The following is a 22643-nucleotide window of genomic DNA, read 5'->3' as shown; positions in this document are numbered from 1 at the left end:
GCAAAGTTCCATTGTGTATGTGCATTTACTCGATAAATATCCTCAGCTAACTTTTGGGTAGTTAAAAGTTAAATATTTAAATTCTGGATATTAGCTGATATGCAGGCTCTGCTTGTGTACAACATGAAGTTTTGGTTGTTGAAAATTCATTTAATTGTCAAGCAGAGTTATATTGGAAAGTTTCTCAATGTTAAAATATGAAGTGTCCCAAAAATACTGAAATTTTTAAATCTAAAACTTCGAAGTAAAAATAATAAGACATGATTGGTTTGCGCTGAGCTTTGCTCACAAGTTACTTTTTTTTCTTTGCAGTCCCATTATTTGCCCTCTGAGAACTGACAAAAGCAGTTTGGGATAGACTAACTTGGTGTTTTAAACTCAAGGCTGCCAAGCACAAAGTTAAGCTAATGTTGGGGTTTATGGATGAAGTAGGTGGTATGCAGTCTCCAAATAGTCCCAGTGGAGCATTGATATTTGAATTGATTAGATTAGATTACTTACAGTGTGGAAACAGACCCTTCGGCCCAACAAGTCCACACCAACCCGCCGAAGCCCAACCCATCCATACCCCTACATTTACCTCTTACCTAACACTACGGGCAATTTAGCATGGCCAATTCACCTAGCCTGCACATCTTTGTGATTGTGGGAGGAAACCGGAGCACCCGGAGGAAACCCACGCAGACACGGGGAGAATGTGCAAACTCCACACAGTCAGTCGCCTGAGGCGGGAATTGAACCCGGGTCTCTGGCGCTGTGAGGCAGCAGTGCTAACCACTGTGCCACCGTGCCGCTCACTAATTACTCCCCCAATCCCTTCAGCCGATTTTGTTTGGTCTTTGTGGAGAGGACTGTAGAATTTATTGATACCTCGTAGATTAACATCTTCCAGATGCTCCTCCACTTTTTTTTAGTACACAGATAACTTTGGTAGTTTTCTCATTTAGTTATCACATTGCAATACTCTCTCCTCTGATCCAGCTGTCTTTTTCTCCAACTACTCCAATGAGTAGCCACGTACGTGTATTGGCTCTGCTGGTTTCCATGTTGCTGTCCTGTTGCACTCTGGCTGTAGTTTGTGCACTGGTTGGATATTCGCATGGAATGCATACATTGTCCTTTATGGCAGCTGAGGTAAGCAAATAATTTGTTCTGTGTGGTGACTGCTTAGTGTGGAAATAGAGAATGTTTATTTCTTTGGTCATTTTTATTCCCCACTGGTCTCGTTTCACCTGATTTTTCTGGTCACAATAAAAGCTATAATGCATAAGTAATAATTTCTATTCTATATTAGTCTGCTATAGTTTTTCCCTTTTTTGTCTGACTTCAATTTACTTCTATAATGTGTTGTAATAACTCTCACTGTCTGTTCTAGTGCCTGGTTGTGACTGTCCGGACAGCGCACGTTATTCTTAGGTAGGTAATAAACTTATTTGGAAAGTATCTTGAATCAAAGCAAGAATGTGGATTGCTTGCCATGTGGTTAAACTGTCGAACATTCATTGGGTGCTTTATGCAACGTTGGAATGCTCTTGCTTGGTGATTTTGTTTATTTTGATCTGTGGTGAGGATAGTGTGTAACTGGGACATGGAGCCAGAAAATTCATAGTTTAGTTCCTCGTTCTCTTCTAAATTTGCTTGTTCTATGTGGGATGTTGGAAACTCATTGGCTTTTGTGCCCCAAACCTTAAGAGGTAATTAGTCATAGTCATAGAAGTGTACAGCACAGAAATACACCCTTTAGTTCAACTTGTCCATGCGGACCAGAGACCCGGGTTCAATTCCCGACTCAGGCGACTAACTTTGTGGAGTTTGCACATTCTCCCCGTGTCTGCGTGGGTTTCCTCCGGGTGCTCCGGTTTCCTCTCACAGTCCAAAGATGTGCAGGTCAGGTGAATTGGCCATGCTAAATTGCCCGTAGTGTTAGGTCAAGGGGCAAAATGTAGGGGAATGGGTGGGTTGCGCTTCGGCGGGTCGGTGTGGACTTGTTGGGCCGAAGGGCCTGTTTCCACACTGTAAGTAATCTAATCTAATCCCAAGCCAATCTAGTCCCACTCTCCAGCACCCGGCCCATATCCCTCCAAACCCTTCCTATTCATATACCCATCCAGATGCCTTTTTAAATATTGCAATTGTGCTAGCCTCCACCACTTCCTTTGGCAGCTCATTCCATACACGCACCACCCTCTGCATGAAAAATTTGCTCCTTGGGTATCTTTTATACTTTCCCCTCTCGCCCTAAACCAATATCCTCTAGTTCTGAACTTCCCCCACCCCAGGGAAAAGATTTTGTCCATTTATCCTAGCCATGCCCCTCATGACCTTTGAAACCTCTAAGGTCAACCCTCTGCCTCTGACACTTCAGGGAAAACAGCCCCAGCCTATTCAACCTCTCCCTATAGCTAAAATCCTCCAGCCCTGGCAACATCCTTGTAAATCCATTCTGAACCCTTTCAAGTTTCACAACATCTTTCCAATGGGAAGGAGACCAGAATTGCATGCAATATTCCAACGGTGGCCTAACCAATGTTGTGTACACCTGCAACATGACCTCCCATCTCCCAAAGGAGCTATGAATCTGCATGTCAAGGTCTCTTTGTTCAGCAACACTCCCTAGGACCTTACCATTAAGTGTATAAGTCTTGCTAAGATTTGCTTTCCCAAAATGCAGCACCTCGCGTTTATCTAACTTAAACTCCATCTGCCCCTCCTCAGCCCATTGGCCCATCTGACCAAGATCCCATTGTAAACTGAGGTAACCTCCTTCGTTGTCCACTAAACCTCCAATTACCGGGGGTTTCTCCTCCTGATTGCTAAATGTTGTCCAATTGCATTTAGGTATGCCAAGCTGAGGCCTGTGGAATAGTTAACGAGGGGAAACTCTATTGAGGGCATGTTCTGTAGTGATTCAAGAAGAGACACCTTGTTAAATCAGTATTTCAGTGCTATATATGTACCGTGAATGTACTTTGTTTGAGTGTTTGAATTTATCACTAAGCATCAGATTTGATTGATAGAATTTAACATGGGTAAGTTGGTCAGAAGAGTAGAAAGGCAACTATTATCTAAATGGAGAGAAAATTCAGATGTGCTTCGGTGCAGAGAGATCTGAGTGACCTCTGGGGCTTGCATCGCAGAAGACTCATGCAGGTGCAGCAAGTAATAAGGAGGGAAGATGAAATTCTGGCATTTATTTCTAAAGGAATAAAGTATAACAGTAAAGAAATATTACTGCAACTGGACAAGGTACTACTGAAACCACATCTGGAAAATTGCATACGATTTAGGTCCCCTTCTTTTGAGGAGAGATGTAATTACATAGGAGGCAGTGCAGAGGGGTTTCAGTAGATGGGTTTATTTTATGAAGCGAGATTATGCCTAAACTGTTCATCAACCACGTTCATTAGATGGAGAGGAGATCTAATTGAAGTATACAAGACACTGAAGGGAATTGACAAAGTAGACAAGATAGTTCCTCTTGTGGGGAATGTGAGCAGAGAGGCCATAGCTTTAGCATAAGGGGTAGCATATTTAAAGCATATGAGAAATTACTTCTCTCAAAGGATTGTCAGTTTGTGGAATTCACTATCCCAGTGTGTGTTAAATGCAGGAACTATGCAGAAGATTTTAATTTTTGATTAGTAATGGGTTGCAGAATTATGGGGAGTGGGCAGGAAAGTGGAGTTGAGGCTAAGATCAGGCAAGATCACAAAGGCAGAGCGTGCTTGATGGTTCCTATGTTCGTATGAAACTTTCAGGTTCCCTGTGAGGAGATTTGGTGTTAAGTACCTTTTGCATGTGAAACTGGTAAGTTTATAAATTGCAGAAGCATTTTGAAGTGTGCTTAAAGGAAAGGTAACATGTTTATTGTTGTGGTGGAGAAAATGTAGAGACTCACCAGGAGATGCAGAGAGTTTCTCAAGGTGTAGGTCTTTTACTTGCAAACAAAAACCATGACACTCAAAGCAGATTCTTGAATGCCCCGAACCTCTCGGACTGTGGCTGTTTATATTTTTTTTTTATCATCTCTTTGTTAGCTTATCAGCATGTCCAATTGTGTTAATCAAAATGACCTCACTCCAGCTATACGATAAACCAATGATGTTAGTTCCCGTTATCACTCTGGTTCTGCCACTATGGTTTTTCCTACATTCTACTTAATGTTATTCTAATGTCACGATTAGATAGTTTACTGTTAAGGGTCTCAAACAGGCTGACTCTACTAGCTATTAGTTAAATATTTAATGTCATGTAACAAATATTTATTGTCACAAACTGTCCCAACCTGCTCTGATGATATTTAGCAGGCGAGGCTGACTTTACTAACAGTGTTATCTCAACCCGCCATATTGACCTTTCAGCCTCAACCATACTCTTGCTAATTGGTTTCACTATTCCTGTCCCATCCTGCCACAGTGACCTTTTGACTAGTGTAGCATTCCACAGACCCCTTGCAACAGATCGCCAGGGGTCTTTGTGCTTTAACCCTTCCCATTAACCCTTCCCATTTCTAATGCTGTTTGTTTTCCATATGGTACAACTCGTAGTCCAGTGAAATAAACTTAAAAACAGCCGACAGCATAAATCCCACTATGCGAATTTGGGGATTTTAAATTATTAGTAAATTGATCTGCAATGAGAAGCTAATATAAGCTTATGAGGCTAAGCAATTTTTATAAAAGCACATCTGATTCATTTGTCTACATGATATAAACAACTCTTGGTGCCTACTTAAATAACCTAACTAGGGACTCAGTTTGCTCCTGAGACCTCATTGAGGATAGTTATGGCTGTGCAGTTAAGTTGGTTTTGCCTATGTACTAGCTATGTCCCATGAATGAATTTAAGAAGTCTCAGAAATGACTGTGCGGAATACTTAAATAATCCATGCACTACTTTGACCAGAATCTTTCCTTTTGTGTTCTGTTTAACTGTGCTATATTTTGTTCTAGGTACTCTATCCATCTCTGGGATCTGAATCATGAGGGAACCTGGGAAAATAAAGGCACCTATGTTTATTACACTGATTTTGTCATGGAGTTGAACCTGCTGTCAGTGGATCTGATGCATCACATCCACATGTTGGTAAGTAGTATGCAGCTTTGCTTGAACTCCAGAGTTAGTTATGCAGACTTAACTTTTCAGTGAACACAGTAATGGAATGTCTATTATCTTAAATCCTATGCAACAAAGTTACTATCCTGCAATTCTATATTCTTATCAGCAAGGATTGGATTGTTGAATGTATAAGCTGACCGCAGTTATCCTTTGCTGTTTTTCTTTAAAGTTACGCAATTTGAATTGCACACTGGTCAAGACAGTGGAAATTGCATTTGCACCACACATTATGCTGGTTGAGTTAAACTTGATTCTTTGTCCTTTCATGTACTATTTGTGAGGCTGTGGTTGGATTTCAAATCACTACTCAAGAACTTAATGACATGAGTAAAGAAAGAAATACCCACGTAGCCTGGTGATCGAAAAATGATGTATAGCATGTCTCCCAAATGTCACCATTAGCCCAGATATCAAGAAATTTTGGTAGTCAGGACTCATGTTGGACATCCAGGAGAACACACATTCAGGAAGAGTATTTGCCTGCAAGTTGATGCTATTTACAGTTGTTTGAAAAGAGGGCCTATAGTTGCATGAATGGTTACTCATGATGTTAAGACAGATTAGGGGTAGTCAACGTGGTTTTGTGCTTGGGAAATCATATTTTGAAGAAGTAATAAAGAGGATTGATGAGTGCAGGGCAGTAGATGTGATCTTTATGGACTTCAGTAAGGCATTCGACAAGGTTCCCCATGGGAGACTGATTAGTAAGGTTCGGTCTCGTGGAATACAGGGAGAACTAGCCATTTGGATACAGAACTGGCTGAAAGGTAGGAGACCGAAGGTGGTGGTGGAGGGTTGTTTTTCAGACTGGAGGATTGGTGCTGAGTCCACCGCTTTTAATTTTATATAAGTGATTTGGATGTGAGCGTAAGAGGTATAGTTAGTAAGTTTGCTGATGGTACCAAAATTGGAGGTGTAGTGGATAGTGTAAGGGCTACCTCGGATTACAACAGGATCTTGATTAGATGGGCCAATGGGAAGTGGCAGATGGAGTTTAATTTAGATAAATGCAAGGTGCTGCATTTTGGGAAAGCAAATCTTAGCAGGACTAATCCACTTAATGGTAAGGTCCGAGGGAGTGTTGCTGAACAGAGACCTTGGAGTGCAGGTTCATAGCTCCTTGAAAGTGAAGTCGCAGGTAGATAGGATAGTGAAGAAGGTGATTGGTATGCTTTCCTTTATTGGTCAGAGTATTGAGTACAGGAGTTGGGAGGTCATGTTGTGGCTGTACAGGACATTGGTTAGGCCACTGTTGGAATATTGCGTGCAATTCTGGTCGTCTTCCTATCAGAAAGATGTTGTGAAACTTGAAAGGGTTCAGAAAAAATTTACAAGGATGTTGCCAAGGTTGGAGGCCTTTCGCTATAGGGAGAGGTTGAATAGGCTAGGGTTGTTTTCCCTCGGAAGGGGGGGTTGCGTACGCGTCAGAGGCTGAGGGGTGACCTCAGAGGTTTATAAAAACAGGAGGGACATGGGTCGGATAAATAGACCAAGTCTTTTCCCTGGAGTGGGGGAGTCCACAACTAGAGGGCATAGGTTTAGGGTGAGAGGGGAAAGATATGAGACACCTAAGGGGCAACCTTTTCACGCAGAGTGTGGTACGTATATGGAATGAACTGCCTGAGGAGGTGGTGGAGACCAGGACAATTACAACATTTAAAAGGATGGGTATATGAATCGGAAGGGTTTGGAGGGATATGGGCCAGGTGCTGCCAAGTGGGACTAGATTAGAATGGGATATGTGGTTGGCATGGACGAGTTGCACCGAAGGGTCTCTTTCTGTGGTGTACGTCTCTATGACTTTATACGTTGAAGATCACTCTGCATAGCTAATTCTCTTGGTGGAGAAATGTAGCCTTTGCATGACATGTTTGAACTTGTCCCTGCTGAATTGCATGAATACAAAAGTATTAAAGAGGAGGCAATAGGACTTCTGTGAGTGTGTTAATAATCTATTGTAAATATCATTGCGTCAATTGAAAATGGATTTCCATTAAATAAGTTATAGATCTGCTGAGTGTGACTATTTTGTAAGCCTCCATGTGATTATCAGTTGATTTCTGATTCCACAGTAGTCCTAAATGTGTTTTTCAAATTAGTAGGTGAGAATTTGCAGACTGTCAGATTCCTTGGTGTATCAGAGAAACATTAAGCTGTTTTAATTTTATTTGAAATGCTGTGGGTCAAATCAGCATTTCCATTTTTTTTGGTTTGCAGATAAAAGTTATTTGCAATGTCTTGTGTGTAAGCTTGGACTGTCAGGATGACATTTTGTAATGTTACCTTTTCTCCTCCCAGCTGTTTGGAAATATATGGTTGTCAATGGCGAGCCTGGTAATATTCATGCAACTTCGATATCTTTTCCATGAAATGCAGCGCAGGCTAAAGCGTCACAAGAACTACTTACGTGTGGTGGGCAATATGGAGGCAAGGTGAATATTACGTATGGAATACATCTTGTTTCGAGTGCTAAAATTAATAGCAAGGGAAATCATTAACAAATTGATTTAGAACGTATTAATTTCACTAACAAACAAACCACTGGCATATTGGTGATTATATGGTACATGCTAACATTTTACCTGCAAATATTTGACATCTGTTTAAGTTTCTTAACCTGTATGTTTGCAGACATGGTTACCATGAATTCTGCAACCTGCACCCGACTATTACTAATCTTAAGGCAATAGTTAGGCCTTGATTGCCACTTTGGCTAAGGAGTGGTCAGAACGATATGTGGTTTGCAGAACTTAGGAATGATACTGTACCTATGTATCTGCCATTTTCTTTCTAGGGCATAGAAATAATGAATTTCTGTGGCAGGCTGACATCATCAATTCAGGTTTTACTTTTGTTACATATTTGACTGCAGTTTGGATTCAGTGGGAATGAATTAGTACAGTGCTTATTTTTACCAGCATGTAATTGGGCATGACAGAAGCAAGAAAATTAATTTCTCCTTAAAATGACTGAGAATTCATTCCAAAATGTTGTAGATGTACAAAATCAAAAGGAAACAAAATATATGGCAATGATATTTGAAATCTAAGCTGTTTCATTTCTTTAGTGTGAGACACATGGTTGGGAAGATGGCTAATAGTCTATGTGCATAGCTGGGAAAGGAGCATCAGTTCCCATATGTAGTAGGGAAGGTGTGATGCACTTTTACCCCCAACAGTATTATCTTTTGTAAAATACAGTATACACAGTTGTCTTAAATATGTTGTGTCTGACTGATTCCACTGTCTGCAGCACAGTTTCTGATGTTTATTGCAATTGGTGAGAAAGTGTAATAAGTTCAATTAATTAAGCACCTAATGATTATTTGACATAAATTCAAATAACTTTTTATGTTTTCAGTTTATTGTGTACTAAAGTCTGTATTTGGGCCATGTATTGTATTTTAGTTTGCACTTTATCTATGCTTTACCATGATTCTGACTTTGAAAGCAGATTCTCAACTTTGAGATCCAAGAGAGGATTGCATTTATATTGTTATAGTGAAACAGTATACTATTTTAGGTTAATCTGAGTAAACTTGTTGACTAACCTGATAAACTTTCTGAACAGTAATGACTTTTATTGCATGTTTGTAGGGCTGTAGGCGATTTGAATCTATATGGCTGAGGAGCTGACATGATTACTATTTTTAATGTAGAAAATTTGTCCAGTTAATTGAACGTTTTAAAAATCAATGTGACAAGTGCTGTGGGACATTATGCTGTCAGACCAACTAGGATTTATAGTCCTAATTCTGTGGATTAACTCTTTTAACAGATTTGCAGCTGCCACTCCTGAAGAATTGGCTTCTAACAATGATGATTGTGCAATCTGTTGGGACTCCATGCAATCTGCACGCAAACTCCCATGTGGACATCTCTTTCATAAGTATGTTATCCATTGTTTTACAATTGCCAATAGATTGGGCTAGGCAAATGTGAGAAAGTGTTGGAAAGTATGATCTCTAAATTTTTCTTTGTTCAATAATTCATTTTTCATCCATTTCATGCAGATATATTTCCCTTGCTCGTGTGGCCCTCCCTTTCCCCATCTCTAATCCACATGCAGTTAACCCAAGAAATAGGCCTTTTTGCTGCTGCTAGATCTGTGCTCATTGTGTTTCCTCAACCTCCCGCATCATCAGTCTTCAGTATCCTTCAGTATGGAAGCTCTGACCAACCTTGCAGGGGATACACTGTTTATCTGTGTTCATTTTAATTATTGCTGATTGACACTGTAAACTGCCCAATAATTGAAATCATCCTAAATGTAGCAATTTTTTTTTACTTTGGCACAATAATCTGACTGGAATCATATTCAAAGGAGAGAATTTTGTTTGTATATTTTACAATAAATTTCAGACCGGTTACAAGGCAGTAAAGGGATTTTGGCCTCATGATTATTGATACATTAGGTTTATGAGCTTGATTTGGGTTTCACAACTAGGTAATTCATTCTCATACCTGGCTGGGATTTGCAGCACAAATATGCAACTTTGGAGAATATTTCTAGATCATGTATATATGCAAACTGCTCGTTTCAGCAGCCTACACATGTTCAGCTCTAGAAAAGGTTTCCTCTTTGAGGAATTTATTGATGAGTCTTTTTAAATTCAGTTCATCAGCTAAGTGTTTGATTTTTATAAGTTTTACATGTTTTATACATTTTTAATGTTTTCCATTTTAACATTATTTTCTTGAGATAATGAAAGTTTATTTTATGTATGTGGTGTTGTTGAAAGTTCCTTCCTCAGGCTTAATGTTATTAAGGCCATATGAGGTACAGAATGAGGTGGCTAGTAGATTTAGAAAACTGATTACACAGCAGAATCAGTCAGATGGATGGCTGTCTGGAAAAGTAAGAAGATAGTTCAAAGTCTCCGGTGGCTATTCCTCTATCAAATAGATATTCAGTTTTTGGAAGTGCAGATGGTGATGGTCTCTCTAAGGATAATGGAAAGGGCGGTCAGTTATTGGACACTTGGAATAATTCTTATGTTAGACAGCATTTGACAAGATTTAATAGAATTATTGTTATAGGGGACTGTCCTATCAGGGACATAGATAGGAGATTCTGTGACAGTGAGCATAAATTTTGGATGTTTTGTTGCTTTCCTGGTGCCAGGACTAAGAACTTCTCTAAACATTTCAAACGTATTGTTAAGGGTGAGATTGAGAAGCCAGAAATTATTGTACATATTGGTAGGAATGAAACTTTTCAGAGAAAAGATTAAAGCAGTACAGTGAATTTAAGAAGTTAGGTAGAAGATTGAAAAACAGAATCTTTAAATGTAGTAATTTCTGGGTTACTCCCAATGCCAAACTCAAATAAGGGGTGGGAGGTAGTGTTTTTGATTTAAGGAATAGCTATCTGCTGTAGCTAGGGAGATTGTTTGTTTGTTTGTTTGTTTGTTTGTTTGTTTGTGAAAAATCATCCAGTGAAAGTAAATGGGTAGAAGTTAGAAATAGGAAAGGAAAGATCACTAATGGGATTGTGCTTATAGCCCCCTGACCAATAGTAAGAGGGAAATTGAGAAACAAATATGTAGGGAGATCTCTGATAAGGTAAGCATAATAAGGTTGCAATAATGGGGGACTTTTAATTTTCCAAACACTGACTGGGCCTACTATACTGTTAAAGGCCTGGTTGGTGAAGAATTTGTCAAATGTGCTCAAGAAAAAATTCTTTACTGGTATGTGGATGCTCCTACGAGGAGAAGGAGCAAAACTAGACCACCTTTTGAGTAATACCACAGGGCAGGTGACTGAAAAAGTAAAGTGAAGGAGCACTTTGCGTCTAGTAATGATAATTCTATCAGTTATAACATGGTTATGGAAAATAAACATAAACCTTCTATAAACAGTAAAGTTTTAATTGAGAAAGGCAAAGTTTCATGGTATGAAACAAAAACTTTCAGAAATTGATTGGAGTAGACAGTTCGCAGGCATTCAAGAGTGTGATAGTTCAGAGGCATTACTTTTCTATTAAGAGGTGAAGGGTAAGGCTGATAAGATTAAGGAATAATGGATGAATCTGAATATTGAGGTTCTAGTCACAAATAAAAGAGGATCTTATTTTACATATGGATAACTTGGTTCAATTGAATCTCTTCATCAATATGAAGAGTGTAGGGACATTCTTAAGAAAGAAATCAGGATAGCAAAGAGGGGATATCTTATCTTATTAGCAGATAAGATTGAGGATGAACCAAAGAGATTCTACAAATAAATTAAGAGCAAGAGAGTAACTAGAGAGAGGGTAAGGCCTCTTAAAGATCAAATAAGTCATCTTTGTTGAACGCTAGGAGATGGGAGAGATACTAAACGAATATTTCATGTCCGTTTTTACTGTGGAGAAAGAAATAGTCTCGAGAATGCAGAGAAATAAACTTTAATGTTTTGAAAACAGTTCACATTACGGAAGAGGAAGTTCGGGAGTTGTTAGAGGATATAAACCTCCGGCACCTTATCTATGTATCCCAGGAAATTGTGGAACATGAAGGACATTGAGAGACCCCTTACAGAAATATTTGCATAATCTATAACTGCAGGTGGGGTGCCTGATGACTGGAGGGTGGCGAATGTTGTACCTTCGTTTAAGAAGGGTTGTAAGGAGAAACTGGGGAACTAAAGACCTGTGACTTCAGTTGTGGATAGATTTTTGGAGATGATTATGAAAGAAAGGATTTATGGGCATTTAGAGAGGCAAAACTTGAATAGGGATAGTCAGCATGGTTTTGTGCAAGGAAAATTGTCTCTCAAACATGATTGAGTTTTTGAGGAAGTTACCAAAAAGATTGGCAGTGTTTACTTGGATTTTAGAGGCTTTTGACATGGACTTTAGTAAAGTCTTTGACAAGGTTCTGCCTGGTAGACTAATTAGTAAAGTAAGGCCACATGCGATTCAGGGTGAGCTTGCCAATTGGATACATAATTGGCAGGAGACAGTAATACTGGAGGGTTATTTTTCAGGCTGGTGGCCTGTGACCAGTGGTGTTCCACAAGGATTGGTCCTCTTTTGTCATTTATATAAATGATTTGGATGAGAATATAGAAGGCATCGTTAGTAAGTTTGCAGATGACACCAAAATTGATGGCTTTGTAGACAGTGAAGAAGGCTTTCTCAGATGAGAGAAGGCTCTTGATCAAATGGATCAACAAGCTGAAAAATGGCAGATGGCATTCAATCTGGATAAATGTGAGGTATTGCAATTTGGTGTAACAAACAAGGGTAAGGCTTTTATACAGTTAATTGTAGGGCCTTGGGTAGTGTTGTCGGTCAGAGGGACCTAGGGGTGTAAGTACATAATTCTTTGAAGTTTGGTTTTGGTTCCAGTCCAATAGCTAGGCCTCCAGCATCATCAACCAGAAACACAGAAACTCCCTTCAACCTCCGTCTCTGCTCTGGACAACTCCTAAAACACTGCCCTGGATTCCGTCAACAAAAGGACTGGGAGCTGCCTCGACTTTCCTGCAACTTCTGCCTCTATTCATGACTCCACCCACTCTCCAATCAAAACACGAGTGCTATTCCCAGTGTCACTCCTGGGTCCTGCTGCCTACCTGCAGTGAACCAGCATACCTCACTCCCTTATCTGTCCACCCCCACAATACATCATAGCCCCCCTCCTCTTGCATCATCTCCCCTACGGTCCTGTCACCCACCCCATTCTCCCCCCTCCATAACTACTCTCCCCACCCCACCACCACATCATTGTCCAACCCTCACCCATCGCCCTTCCACCCCCTCCTTTTTAGCATCCTCAAGACAGCCCCACCAAACCCCCACCCTTGAGCTCTGCCACATAATCACCATCCCCATTGACCTTGAACTCTGAGACTGAATAGTCTGTCCTCTGTAAAGGGCTCATGTTCATGCCTCTCCACCTCCTTCCCCCACCTCCAACCAGTTCCATGCCTGCCATGATGTGAAGCTCTTCTTCTGCCACCTCCACCTCCTTGCCTCCTCCCAATAAAGACTCCCAACCACTCTGAGGACCCCTTCTCCTGCCTCTAACATTGCTCTTCCTCTTGAATGTCCCTCGTAGCTTTTTACCAGCCCTGGACCCCTCTATTGCTGATTGCCATTGCATCAACTGCCTTGATTTGTCCAATTCCTTCATCCACTCCAACCTCACCACCTCCAAATGTGCAGTGATCTATTCACCATCAAACCTGCTGACAAAGGCGTAACTGTGGTAGTCTGGAGTACAAGCTTGTATGTTGCAGAGGCTGAATGCCAGTTCTCCGATAGTACATCCTACCTCCCTCTTGACTATGTTCCACCATGGCTAATAGGACACTGTTACCACACTGTCCATGATCTCACTGCCTCCAACCTCATGGTCCCCCAGCCCTGCACTGCCCGGTTCTACCTGCTTCCCAAGATCCACAAGCCCAACTACCCCGGCCAACTCATCATCTCTGCATGCTCTTGCTCCATCAAACACGTTTCTTCCTACCTTGACTCTGTTCTCTTCTCGTTGGTCCAGGCACTTCCCATCCACATCCAGGACGCAAACCATGACCTCTACCTCTTCGGAAACTTCCAGTTCCCTGGCTCCCAGCACTTCATCTTCACTATGAATTTGCAGTCCTTATGCAAGTCCATAATCCACAATGACGGCCTGCAAGCCTTCAGTTTTTTTACCCCCTCAACCAATACCTGCCCCTCCTTGCTGAATTAGGCCTCGCCCTCGATAACTTTTTCTTCAATTGTTTCTGTTTCCTCCAAATCCAGGGGGTGGCCATGGGTCCTAGCTACACCTGCCTCTTTGTCAGTAACTCTGAACCGTCCCTCTTCAGTACATACACATATACTGTTCGCCAACTCTTCTGCCACTACATTAATGACTGCAGCAGTGCTGCATTCTGCACCCAGGCTGAACTGGAGCAGTTCAGTGACTTCACCAACAACTTTTGTAAGGACCTAATCATCATCCATTTCAATTCCCTTTCCCACACCCTCTGACATGTCCATCCTCCACCTTGTCCAATGTTGCAGTGAATCAGACCACACATTGGAGGAACAACATCTTAGCTTCCGCTTGGGCAGCCTACAGCTGCCCAAATTTCAAATATCCCCCGACTCCCTTTCCAGCCTTGCCTCGTCCCTTCCATTCCACCTACTAAGCCTTCCTTTAGCTACCAACCGGATTTGTTGCTCCCATCGACCAATCACGTCATACCCATCTATGCTGCTGCTCTTCCCACCCAAATCCGCCCTCCCCCAGCCTTTAGCTGCAACTCCTCCTACCTCCACCTCTATTCCTGAAGAAAGGTTAGACCCAAAATGTTGGTTTCTCCACCACCTGATGCTGCCTGGCTTGCTGTGTTCTTCCACCCTCCTGCTTATCTACTTCACATGTAGACAGGGTGTGTAAAAAGGTGTTTGGCACACTTGCCTTCATTGCTCAGTCCTTTTAAATATGAGAGTTGGGAAATCATGCTGAGGCTGTACAGGACATTGGTGACATCCCTTCTGGAATACTGTGTCCAGTTCTGGTTACCCAGATGTAGTACGGACATTATCAAGCTGGAGAGGGTTTAGAAGGGATTTACCAGGATGTTGCTGGGTATGAAGGTTTGAGTTATAGAGAGAGGCTGGGACTTTTTTCACTGGAGCATAGGAGATTGAGAGGTGACCTGATAGAAGTTTATAAAATAATGAGAGGTATAGATAGAGTTAATGGTAGTTGTCTTTTCCCTAGGATGTGGTATTTCAAGACTAATGAGCACATCTTTAAGGTAAGAGAGATTTTAAGAAAAAAAGGGGCAAATTTTTTACACAGTGCGTGGTTCCTGTGTTGAATGAATTTCTTGAGGAAGTGGTGGATGTGGGTATAATTACACTGTTTAAAAGACATTTGGATAGATAGATACGTAGGAAAAGTTTGGAGGGATTTGATCCAGGGACAGGCAGGTGGAACAATTTTAGTTTGGGATTGTGTTTGGCATGGACTAGTTGGATTGAAGGGACTGTTTCTTTGCTGTATGATTCTGTGACTCTATTGTGTGTTATGATAATGATAGATTAAATTAACTACATTAGATTAAGAAATTAGTTTAAGGTCATAAACCTTGGCTGCTTGAGGAAAAAGAAGTTCCAAGAGTATTAAGCTTTGTAATTTCAGAGCAGTGGAACAGGAGACACAGGATCGAAACACAGATGGATGCCAGTTTTGTAAAAGGGCTAGAGGAATGAACCTGAATAAGACAGACGCTACTCTTTTGCTGTTGCAAAATAAAAACCTATTTCCATTAATATAAAGTACACAAGACCATTCAACATTGTACATTTAATGTAACACACATCTTAATGAATTTATGACTGTGTTCCATCTTTTAAACTTTGGTATCAACAATAAGTCAACTCACTAACTTCCACACTTGGTTAGTAGTATTATATCCTTTGTAGGGTTTTTAAATACCAACTGGCTTTGTTCATCTTTGGTTGCATCATTAGCTCCTGTCTGCGTTCCTGGCTGGAGCAAGACACTTCTTGTCCCACGTGCAGAATGTCACTGAACATTAATGAAGACAATCATGCCGGAGCCCCTCGACAGCGAGACAACCTTGATGAGAATATTGGACCTGTGCCAGGTGTTGAGGGAAGGCCCCATCTGAACCATCACAACCATTTCTTCCATTTTGATGGTAAGATTGCTCACATTTAATAAGCACCTACAAAACCTTTGAAACACAATCTTTTATTTAATCTCAAACAGCTTCAAAGTATCAGTTTACACATCATAATTTAGGAGATTGGTGCAATGTTTCATTCTCAAAGTAATAACGACAGAAAATTAATCTTAAAAGAAGTGTGGTATATCTTTGGGATTAAATCGTTGGTGCATGAGGTATTAACCAATTTGGAGAGAATGAACTGGAACAGGATTTCAAGACTTTGTGAGGTGTTGGAAATTCCATGTATGAAGAAAAATGGAATGTGTTGTCGATGAGACTGCTTATGTTTATTTTTCTGGAATTGCCAAGTAATGTCGAGAATTGGTAGAACCTTGGCAAGGAGTGGGACCATGTCTGAATTATGCAGAGGATTATTGAAGGTAAAATGTGATTAGGTCAAGTGTTTGGAAAAATTGTTGTCAATAATGCAGGGCTGGTACGCTGACTTAACATGGTCAGCTACCAGCAATAACAGTTGTAAGATAGCTACGTCAGCTGAGTTCATAAGTGCAGTGAATTATGTTTCCTTCTGCATCTTTGATATTCTTCACAGAGGAATCTCAATTATCTGAAGGACACTGGCAGGACTATTTTGTTTGGTTAATCAAATTCTGGATAATGAAATGCCAGTTAACGTAGCTTAGCCTCCCATCAGGGCATTGCGATCTGGCTGGATAACCTGATATTGTATTCGGAAAATCAAATGCCAGATAATAGAAGTTCCTCTATACATATTCAGAAACTGAACTAGACTGCCTTATATATACTGTGCTGGTATGGGTGGGTCGGAGGCTTTGAATTCTATGGGAAGCACCTAGTCTCCTGACAGGCACTGCTCCTCCTCCTCCCCCCCCCCCCCCCCCCCCCCCCCCCAAAATCTAGAAAACATAATATACAAGTGCAATGGAATTCTCTTGACTTGCTTGAACTTATACAGCTCCCAAAGTATTCAAAAGGACTGATACGATCCAAGACCAAGTGTGCCACTGGATCACTGTCCCATCTACCATCCTGAAGCATTTACTCATTCGGCCAATTAATTACAGTCTTAGCATTTTACACAGTAAACAAAAATGGGATGCAACAATTCACAGGCTTTTTTATTTGCACCTTCCAACCTCTACCATCCAAAAGAACAAAAGTGCAAGTTATACAGCATCCTGATTTGGAACCATTCTTTCACTGTCTGGGTCAAAATCTTGAAACTCCCTCCCTAACAACTTTACTCATACACTATGTGTAGTGTAACAGTTCAAGATGGATGCCCATTGGCACCATTCTGCAAGCAGTCAGAGTGGACAATAAGTGCTGGTCATGCCAGGGAATTTCCCACCCCATGACCAAAATAAAATCACTATCACTCTTGCTGGAATGAAAATGCTAGCTTTGGAAAGAAATGCTGTTAATTATTCAGTATTCTCCAACATGAATCTTGTATCGCAATAACCTGAAGTTAGTTCCTGTTTATCTCCTGTGTGATGCAAGCAAAATTAACGGGCATTATCTGCATAAAAGTTAATATGATCATAATGGACTGAATGACTATGTCTCTTTAAGTCTGTGCTGCCTTTGGGTCTTCTGATTTGTGGCCCTAAAGTCTCTTTCCTGCCTGTGCCCCACTACTGTTAACTGTCTTGATGATCAAAAACCTTACTTATGAACTCATTTGTCAATTCATCCTCAAATATATTATTGACCCAGTTTTCCTTGCTCTGTCACAGAATGTCAAAGGTTAACTACTGAGAAGAATTAACCCCTTATCTTGGTTTTAAATGGGAGATTCCTTCTCAGCTGTGCCTTACATTTCTAGATTTCCCCAACAAGAGACGATGGGTCATTATCATCTATTTTGTCTATTACCCTCCGAAGCTTGCTTCAATAAGAGAACCTATCAATTTTTTCAACTCCAAATGATTCTGGGCCAAACTTGATTAACCTTTCTTCACAAGATAATCAGATAATCTCTTTATATTGGAAATCAGTCTAGTGAACCTTCTGAACTGCTTCCCATACAAATACATCCCTCCTTAATTAAGGAGACCAAAATGATGCATGGTATTCCAGATGCAGTCTCACCAATGCCTTGTAAAGTTTGTTGCAAGACTTTGCCTACTTTTATGTTCATTCTCCCTTCCCAAATATTTGCTTTACCTGTATCCTAGCTTTGGGATCCATGTATTACTGTGCTAAGATCTAGGTGTTCTGCTGTTGTGCAATCTTACTCCATTTAAAATAATATACTGCTTTTCAATTTTTGATGCCAAAGTGAATGAGTTCACTTTTTCAATTTATGTACCTTTGCCGACTCCTTGTATCCTCACAGTTTGCTTTCCCCCGTTTTGTCAAATATAATGCTGATGCAACTGTCCCTTTATCCAGGTCATTAATAAAAAAAAATTAAGTAATTAAGATGCCAGCCCTGATCGCTGTGGCACACCTAGTTACAGTTTGCCATCATGAAAATTATCCATTTAACCTGATTGTTTCCTATTCATTCGCTAATCCCCTCTCTCCATAATAATCTATCACTCAAAATTATGAGCTTTGTCTTAAGCCTTTATAGGAGACATTATTTAATATCTTTTGGAAATTCAAATAAAACGGGGCTTCACCTGAGGCCCACTGAAGATGTTACCTAGTAGGGTGACAAAACTTTTTCCCCGGGTACAACAGAGTGTTACAAGGGGACATAAATTTAAGGTGAAGGGTGGAAGGTATAGGGGAGATGTCAGGGGTGGGTTCTTTACCCAGAGAGTGGTGGGGGCAGGGATTGCGTTGCCTGTGGGAGTGGTAGAGTCAGAATCTTTGGTGACCTTTAAGCGGCAATTGGATAGGTACATGGATGGGTGCTTAAGCTAGGACGAATGTTCGGCACAACATCGTGGGCCGAAGGGCTTGTTCTGTGCTGTATTGTTCTATGTTCTATGTTCTATGAAACATCTGGAAATGAGCCTTCCAGCTTAGCGAGCAAACCGACATCCATAAAACACATTGGCCTGTGATTCCTTCTAACATTGCTTGTTGCATTATCATGAATTTGATTTCCTGATGTTTGCATTTGATATGTTACAGGATCTCGGATTGCCAGTTGGCTGCCTAGTTTCTCAGTGGAAGTAATGCACACAACGAATATTCTTGGCATTGCGCAGGTGAACAATTCTCAGTTGAATGCTATGGTAAGTCAAACTGGAGAATACTTTATACATTCAATGTAAAATTACATTTATTTCCTCAAACAAATCAGTAATGATCCTGGAATCACAAAAAGTTGTAGTAACATACAGCAGATTGCTGTAGGCATAACTTGCATACAATAGAGATGTAAGCAATGGGTTTATTGCTATTCTGGCTCAATGTGAGTTTCTGATCCCATTCTGGGGAAGTCTGTCATCTTCATCTCGGCATGAAACAACTTTAAACTGGAGCTAAGCTGGTGACACGACAACATAGAAAAGTCCTGGGAGCAGGTGATCTGCCTTTTGTTGTTACCAATCTTAGCTGATTGGGGTGTTATACCTTGATTGCCATTGTGGTTTTTTTTCCTGTCTTTTCCACTTCTACATCAAATAAATATAATCAATGGGATTATAATCTTGTTGCAGGGTATGATTGTTAAAAATATTGTGAGGCATGAGGTATGCTTAATTGACCTATTTCTAAATTATTAACACAAGATGTTGGTATACATAATGGTGTTTCCCAGTCAACCATTTGCTTCATCTAAACTATAGAGCTACTGAATGAGCCAATCTTGGATCATATATTTTATGCTGAACCCCTAAATTGGGGCAGTGAGGTCTGTGTTTATATGGAGAGTTTTTAAATAATGGAACTAAATGTGTCAGCTTGGTGACTGTCTTGCTGTGGTATTCTGTTGAGCACTGCATGGTGGTATGTTTCCTGAATAGGACTGGTGAGATGGGATAGAGATTAATTGGTCCTAAAATTGTCAAATATGACCTATTTTGATCTGTCTTTATTGAATGCCTTGTGATTTGATTCCTTTCCCACAGGCTTCATTAATTCTCGAAATTCCTGCTGCATTATGAATTGAAAATTCATGCTACAATTATTTAAATAGAAAAGTGCCACTCAAATATTATCTTCATTATGTATTAATTTGGGCTAATAGATTCAGTGGATGAAAGGTTGATGTACAGTTATGGGAGCATTTCTCAATGTAATTATTGTACCATAACTACCGACAGGCTCATCAGATCCAAGAGATGTTTCCCCAGGTTCCATATCATCTGGTCCTCCAGGACCTACAGCTAACACGTTCCATAGAAATCACCACTGATAACATACTGGAAGGAAGAATTCAGGTCCCCTTTCCCCAGCAGGTTAGTGTTCTTTTTGTTTGCAATTTGTATTATTTAAGTACATTTGATATCCATTATTCATCTCCCTGCCCCCTTTAATGCATTTCAACAGCGCCAAGAAAGTAGACCAACATTGAATGGTCCTGCCGTGGAAGACAATGATGACCATCCAGGTGATTCAAACAGTGAAGAGCAGGTAAATTATATTCGGTGATATAGTTTGGTTATCCAAGACTTGGAACATTGCTGTCTGTAGGAGACACCTCTTTCAGCAACCCTTGCAAAACTGGACATAGTAAAAGTGGTTGTTAATTGGTGAGGCCTTGATCACTTTTTTATTGATACTCTCGTGATTAGTGTTTTTTTTCAGAATTTCAAATGTTATCTCATACTATGTTCCTCCGTCCTCTTCTCACATTGTGCTGAAATTGAGACTCTGTAATGCATTCTTTTCTGAGACTGATCCTTCTTGACCATTTCCTAATAGTTCCATAATAGTTATGAAATTAGTTCTTGTAAATCCCACATTTGCATCAAAAGCGATAGTCACATGGAAGTCAAAGATTCCAGGCAGTGTTTGTCTCCTGCAATCTACCGGCCTTTAAAAACTAAGTTCCATGTTACTTCACACTGTCTTTTTGTCTTTTACAGTTTTTAGCTTTGGCGGCATTATGTTGTGAAGCCCTTAATGTTTATAACACTGAAGAAAAACTTGGGGAAAAAATAAACTGGAGTACTTTGTTTTAATTGCAAGTTGCTGTGGTCAGGCAGCTTTGATGTACAGCTGAACTTATCTTAACTATTCAGGATCTGCAGTGTTTTACATTCAGAGTTGCCAAGTCTGAGCAGCCCATTAGCCCCAAAGCCCCCCCTTATGAAGCAGCATCTAATGTGTTTGAGCTGCATCTTTACTTCATGCATTTCTCTCTGTCAGTTGGTCTGTTTAGTTCTCCATCAGAGAGGGAAATCTAGTTGTACATTCACAAGAAATCTGAATTATTTATCTCATTCTTCTTTCTACTTTGCCTAATTGTGTTGCGTGAGCATTGTCTGAATTAATGTAATTCATCAGTTTAATGTGACAAAAGGTATTAAAATTGGCATTTGCAGTGTATGGAACATTTTCATCCACTAATGTCAGCCCACATGACGCTCTACCTATATGGAAAACCAAATCGTCAGCTTTTAACAGCTCTGTATAATGGTATACCAACCCACAGTTACTTGCAACAGGTAGCCAACGTTCGTGAAGACAAAGTGGAACCAAAAGTACAAATTTTGAACAGGTTTATGAAAATTTCGTAACACCACAGACGTTGTTGAAGTTAGGCTTTCTTGCGATCAGGCATTATAGATAACCTTGTGGCTTGTTTAATCCAAACTGTGATTACAAGTTTAAAAAATACGTAGCTCATATTTTACCTTTTCGTATTTGCTGTTTCAAAGTTTTGATGGAACATCTGCTGGAACTTTATTTTTTGCTTGTTGATAATGTAAGACTTTAAAACAAACCTGAAGTGCATGTTAAATGAACAATTATTCATTGTTCTAGTTTTCTTTTTCAAAGTATGCTACTTTAGTTCATGGAAATTGAAGACTCAGTCAGACGATGCTGTTCGGATGAATGTTTTTTTAATTGGTTATTAAATAGTTTCCATTTAATTTTGTTTTCCACCTTTTTAATTAAAATTGCACAATTTAAGTGCCAAAAAATTCTAATTATTTTTAAGTTGTAACCTTGCATGTCTTGTATATACAAACTCCGTGAGCCCATATGGTCTTCCACTGCATTTTTTTTATGCTCACTCTCCTTTGAGGCGCAAATTAGTCCAGTTTTGAACTCTTTCTGCTATGATTGATGACTAGGATATGCCTGTCGGATCATGTTTTTATTAATAACAGCAGCAAATTGTATTTGATTACAGCATTTCTAAAGTTGAGAAAACCTCATTATCCAATACTTAGGGGACCAGGAATGTGCTGATTGATCAAATGCTCAAGATAATCAAGAAGTCCACATTAAAAAAAATGTAAAAACACACAGTAATAGAAACTTAATACAGGAGGTAAACACATGACTTATGCTTTTTTTAACAGCAAAAATTACTTAATGCAATGTTGCTTTAAATAATACATAACAGCAGAGAACTTCTCACTTGTACCCTCAACTGGCTACTTGGACATGGCATTAGATCATGGCATTTGAGGAGAAATTGACTCAATTAAATCAACTTTATATTTCGTGTGACTATTTGATTGAACAAGAAGTATATTTACATTGAGGTACATTAAAAGAACTAAAATAATAGGATAGAATAATATAATAAATTTTATGGTATTTGAGGGACATAACTTTTACCAATTTATCAAGAGCACCAGTTCATAAGATGCCAGTTCAGAGAAAGTATGTTGTACTAAAATATGATTACAGGAGTGAGAAAGGTCAAAATTTTTGGCATCAATCTACAAATCGGACAATACTGGACTAATGGCCAAAAGCAGTTTGAAGCAGCATCTT

At 39.9% G+C, this 22643-nt stretch overlaps 1 protein-coding gene across 2 annotated transcripts in view; it reads left to right on the top strand.

Annotated features, from left to right (window-relative positions):
- Positions 1–22643, top strand: part of amfra (autocrine motility factor receptor a) — a 76600-nt gene that overhangs the window by 33989 nt on the left and 19968 nt on the right. Inside the window, exons 4-12 of one of the 2 annotated variants that reach the window (XM_043707302.2) lie at positions 982–1134; positions 1376–1416; positions 4953–5085; positions 7417–7550; positions 8896–9006; positions 15583–15773; positions 18876–18979; positions 20012–20146; positions 20238–20321. In XM_043707302.2, the coding sequence (XP_043563237.1) occupies positions 982–1134; positions 1376–1416; positions 4953–5085; positions 7417–7550; positions 8896–9006; positions 15583–15773; positions 18876–18979; positions 20012–20146; positions 20238–20321 (1086 nt within the window). The remainder of the gene's footprint in view (positions 1–981; positions 1135–1375; positions 1417–4952; positions 5086–7416; positions 7551–8895; positions 9007–15582; positions 15774–18875; positions 18980–20011; positions 20147–20237; positions 20322–22643) is intronic. The other variant, XM_043707303.2, reaches the window with a different exon arrangement.

Source organism: Chiloscyllium plagiosum, unplaced genomic scaffold (assembly GCF_037043375.1).
Source record: "Chiloscyllium plagiosum isolate Xiang-an unplaced genomic scaffold, Cpla_swu_hap1 HiC_scaffold_17, whole genome shotgun sequence".
NCBI classification, from domain to species: Eukaryota; Metazoa; Chordata; class Chondrichthyes; order Orectolobiformes; family Hemiscylliidae; genus Chiloscyllium; species Chiloscyllium plagiosum.
The sequence above is the reverse complement of the archived record's forward strand: the minus strand, read 5'-3'. Positions and strand labels throughout refer to the sequence as shown.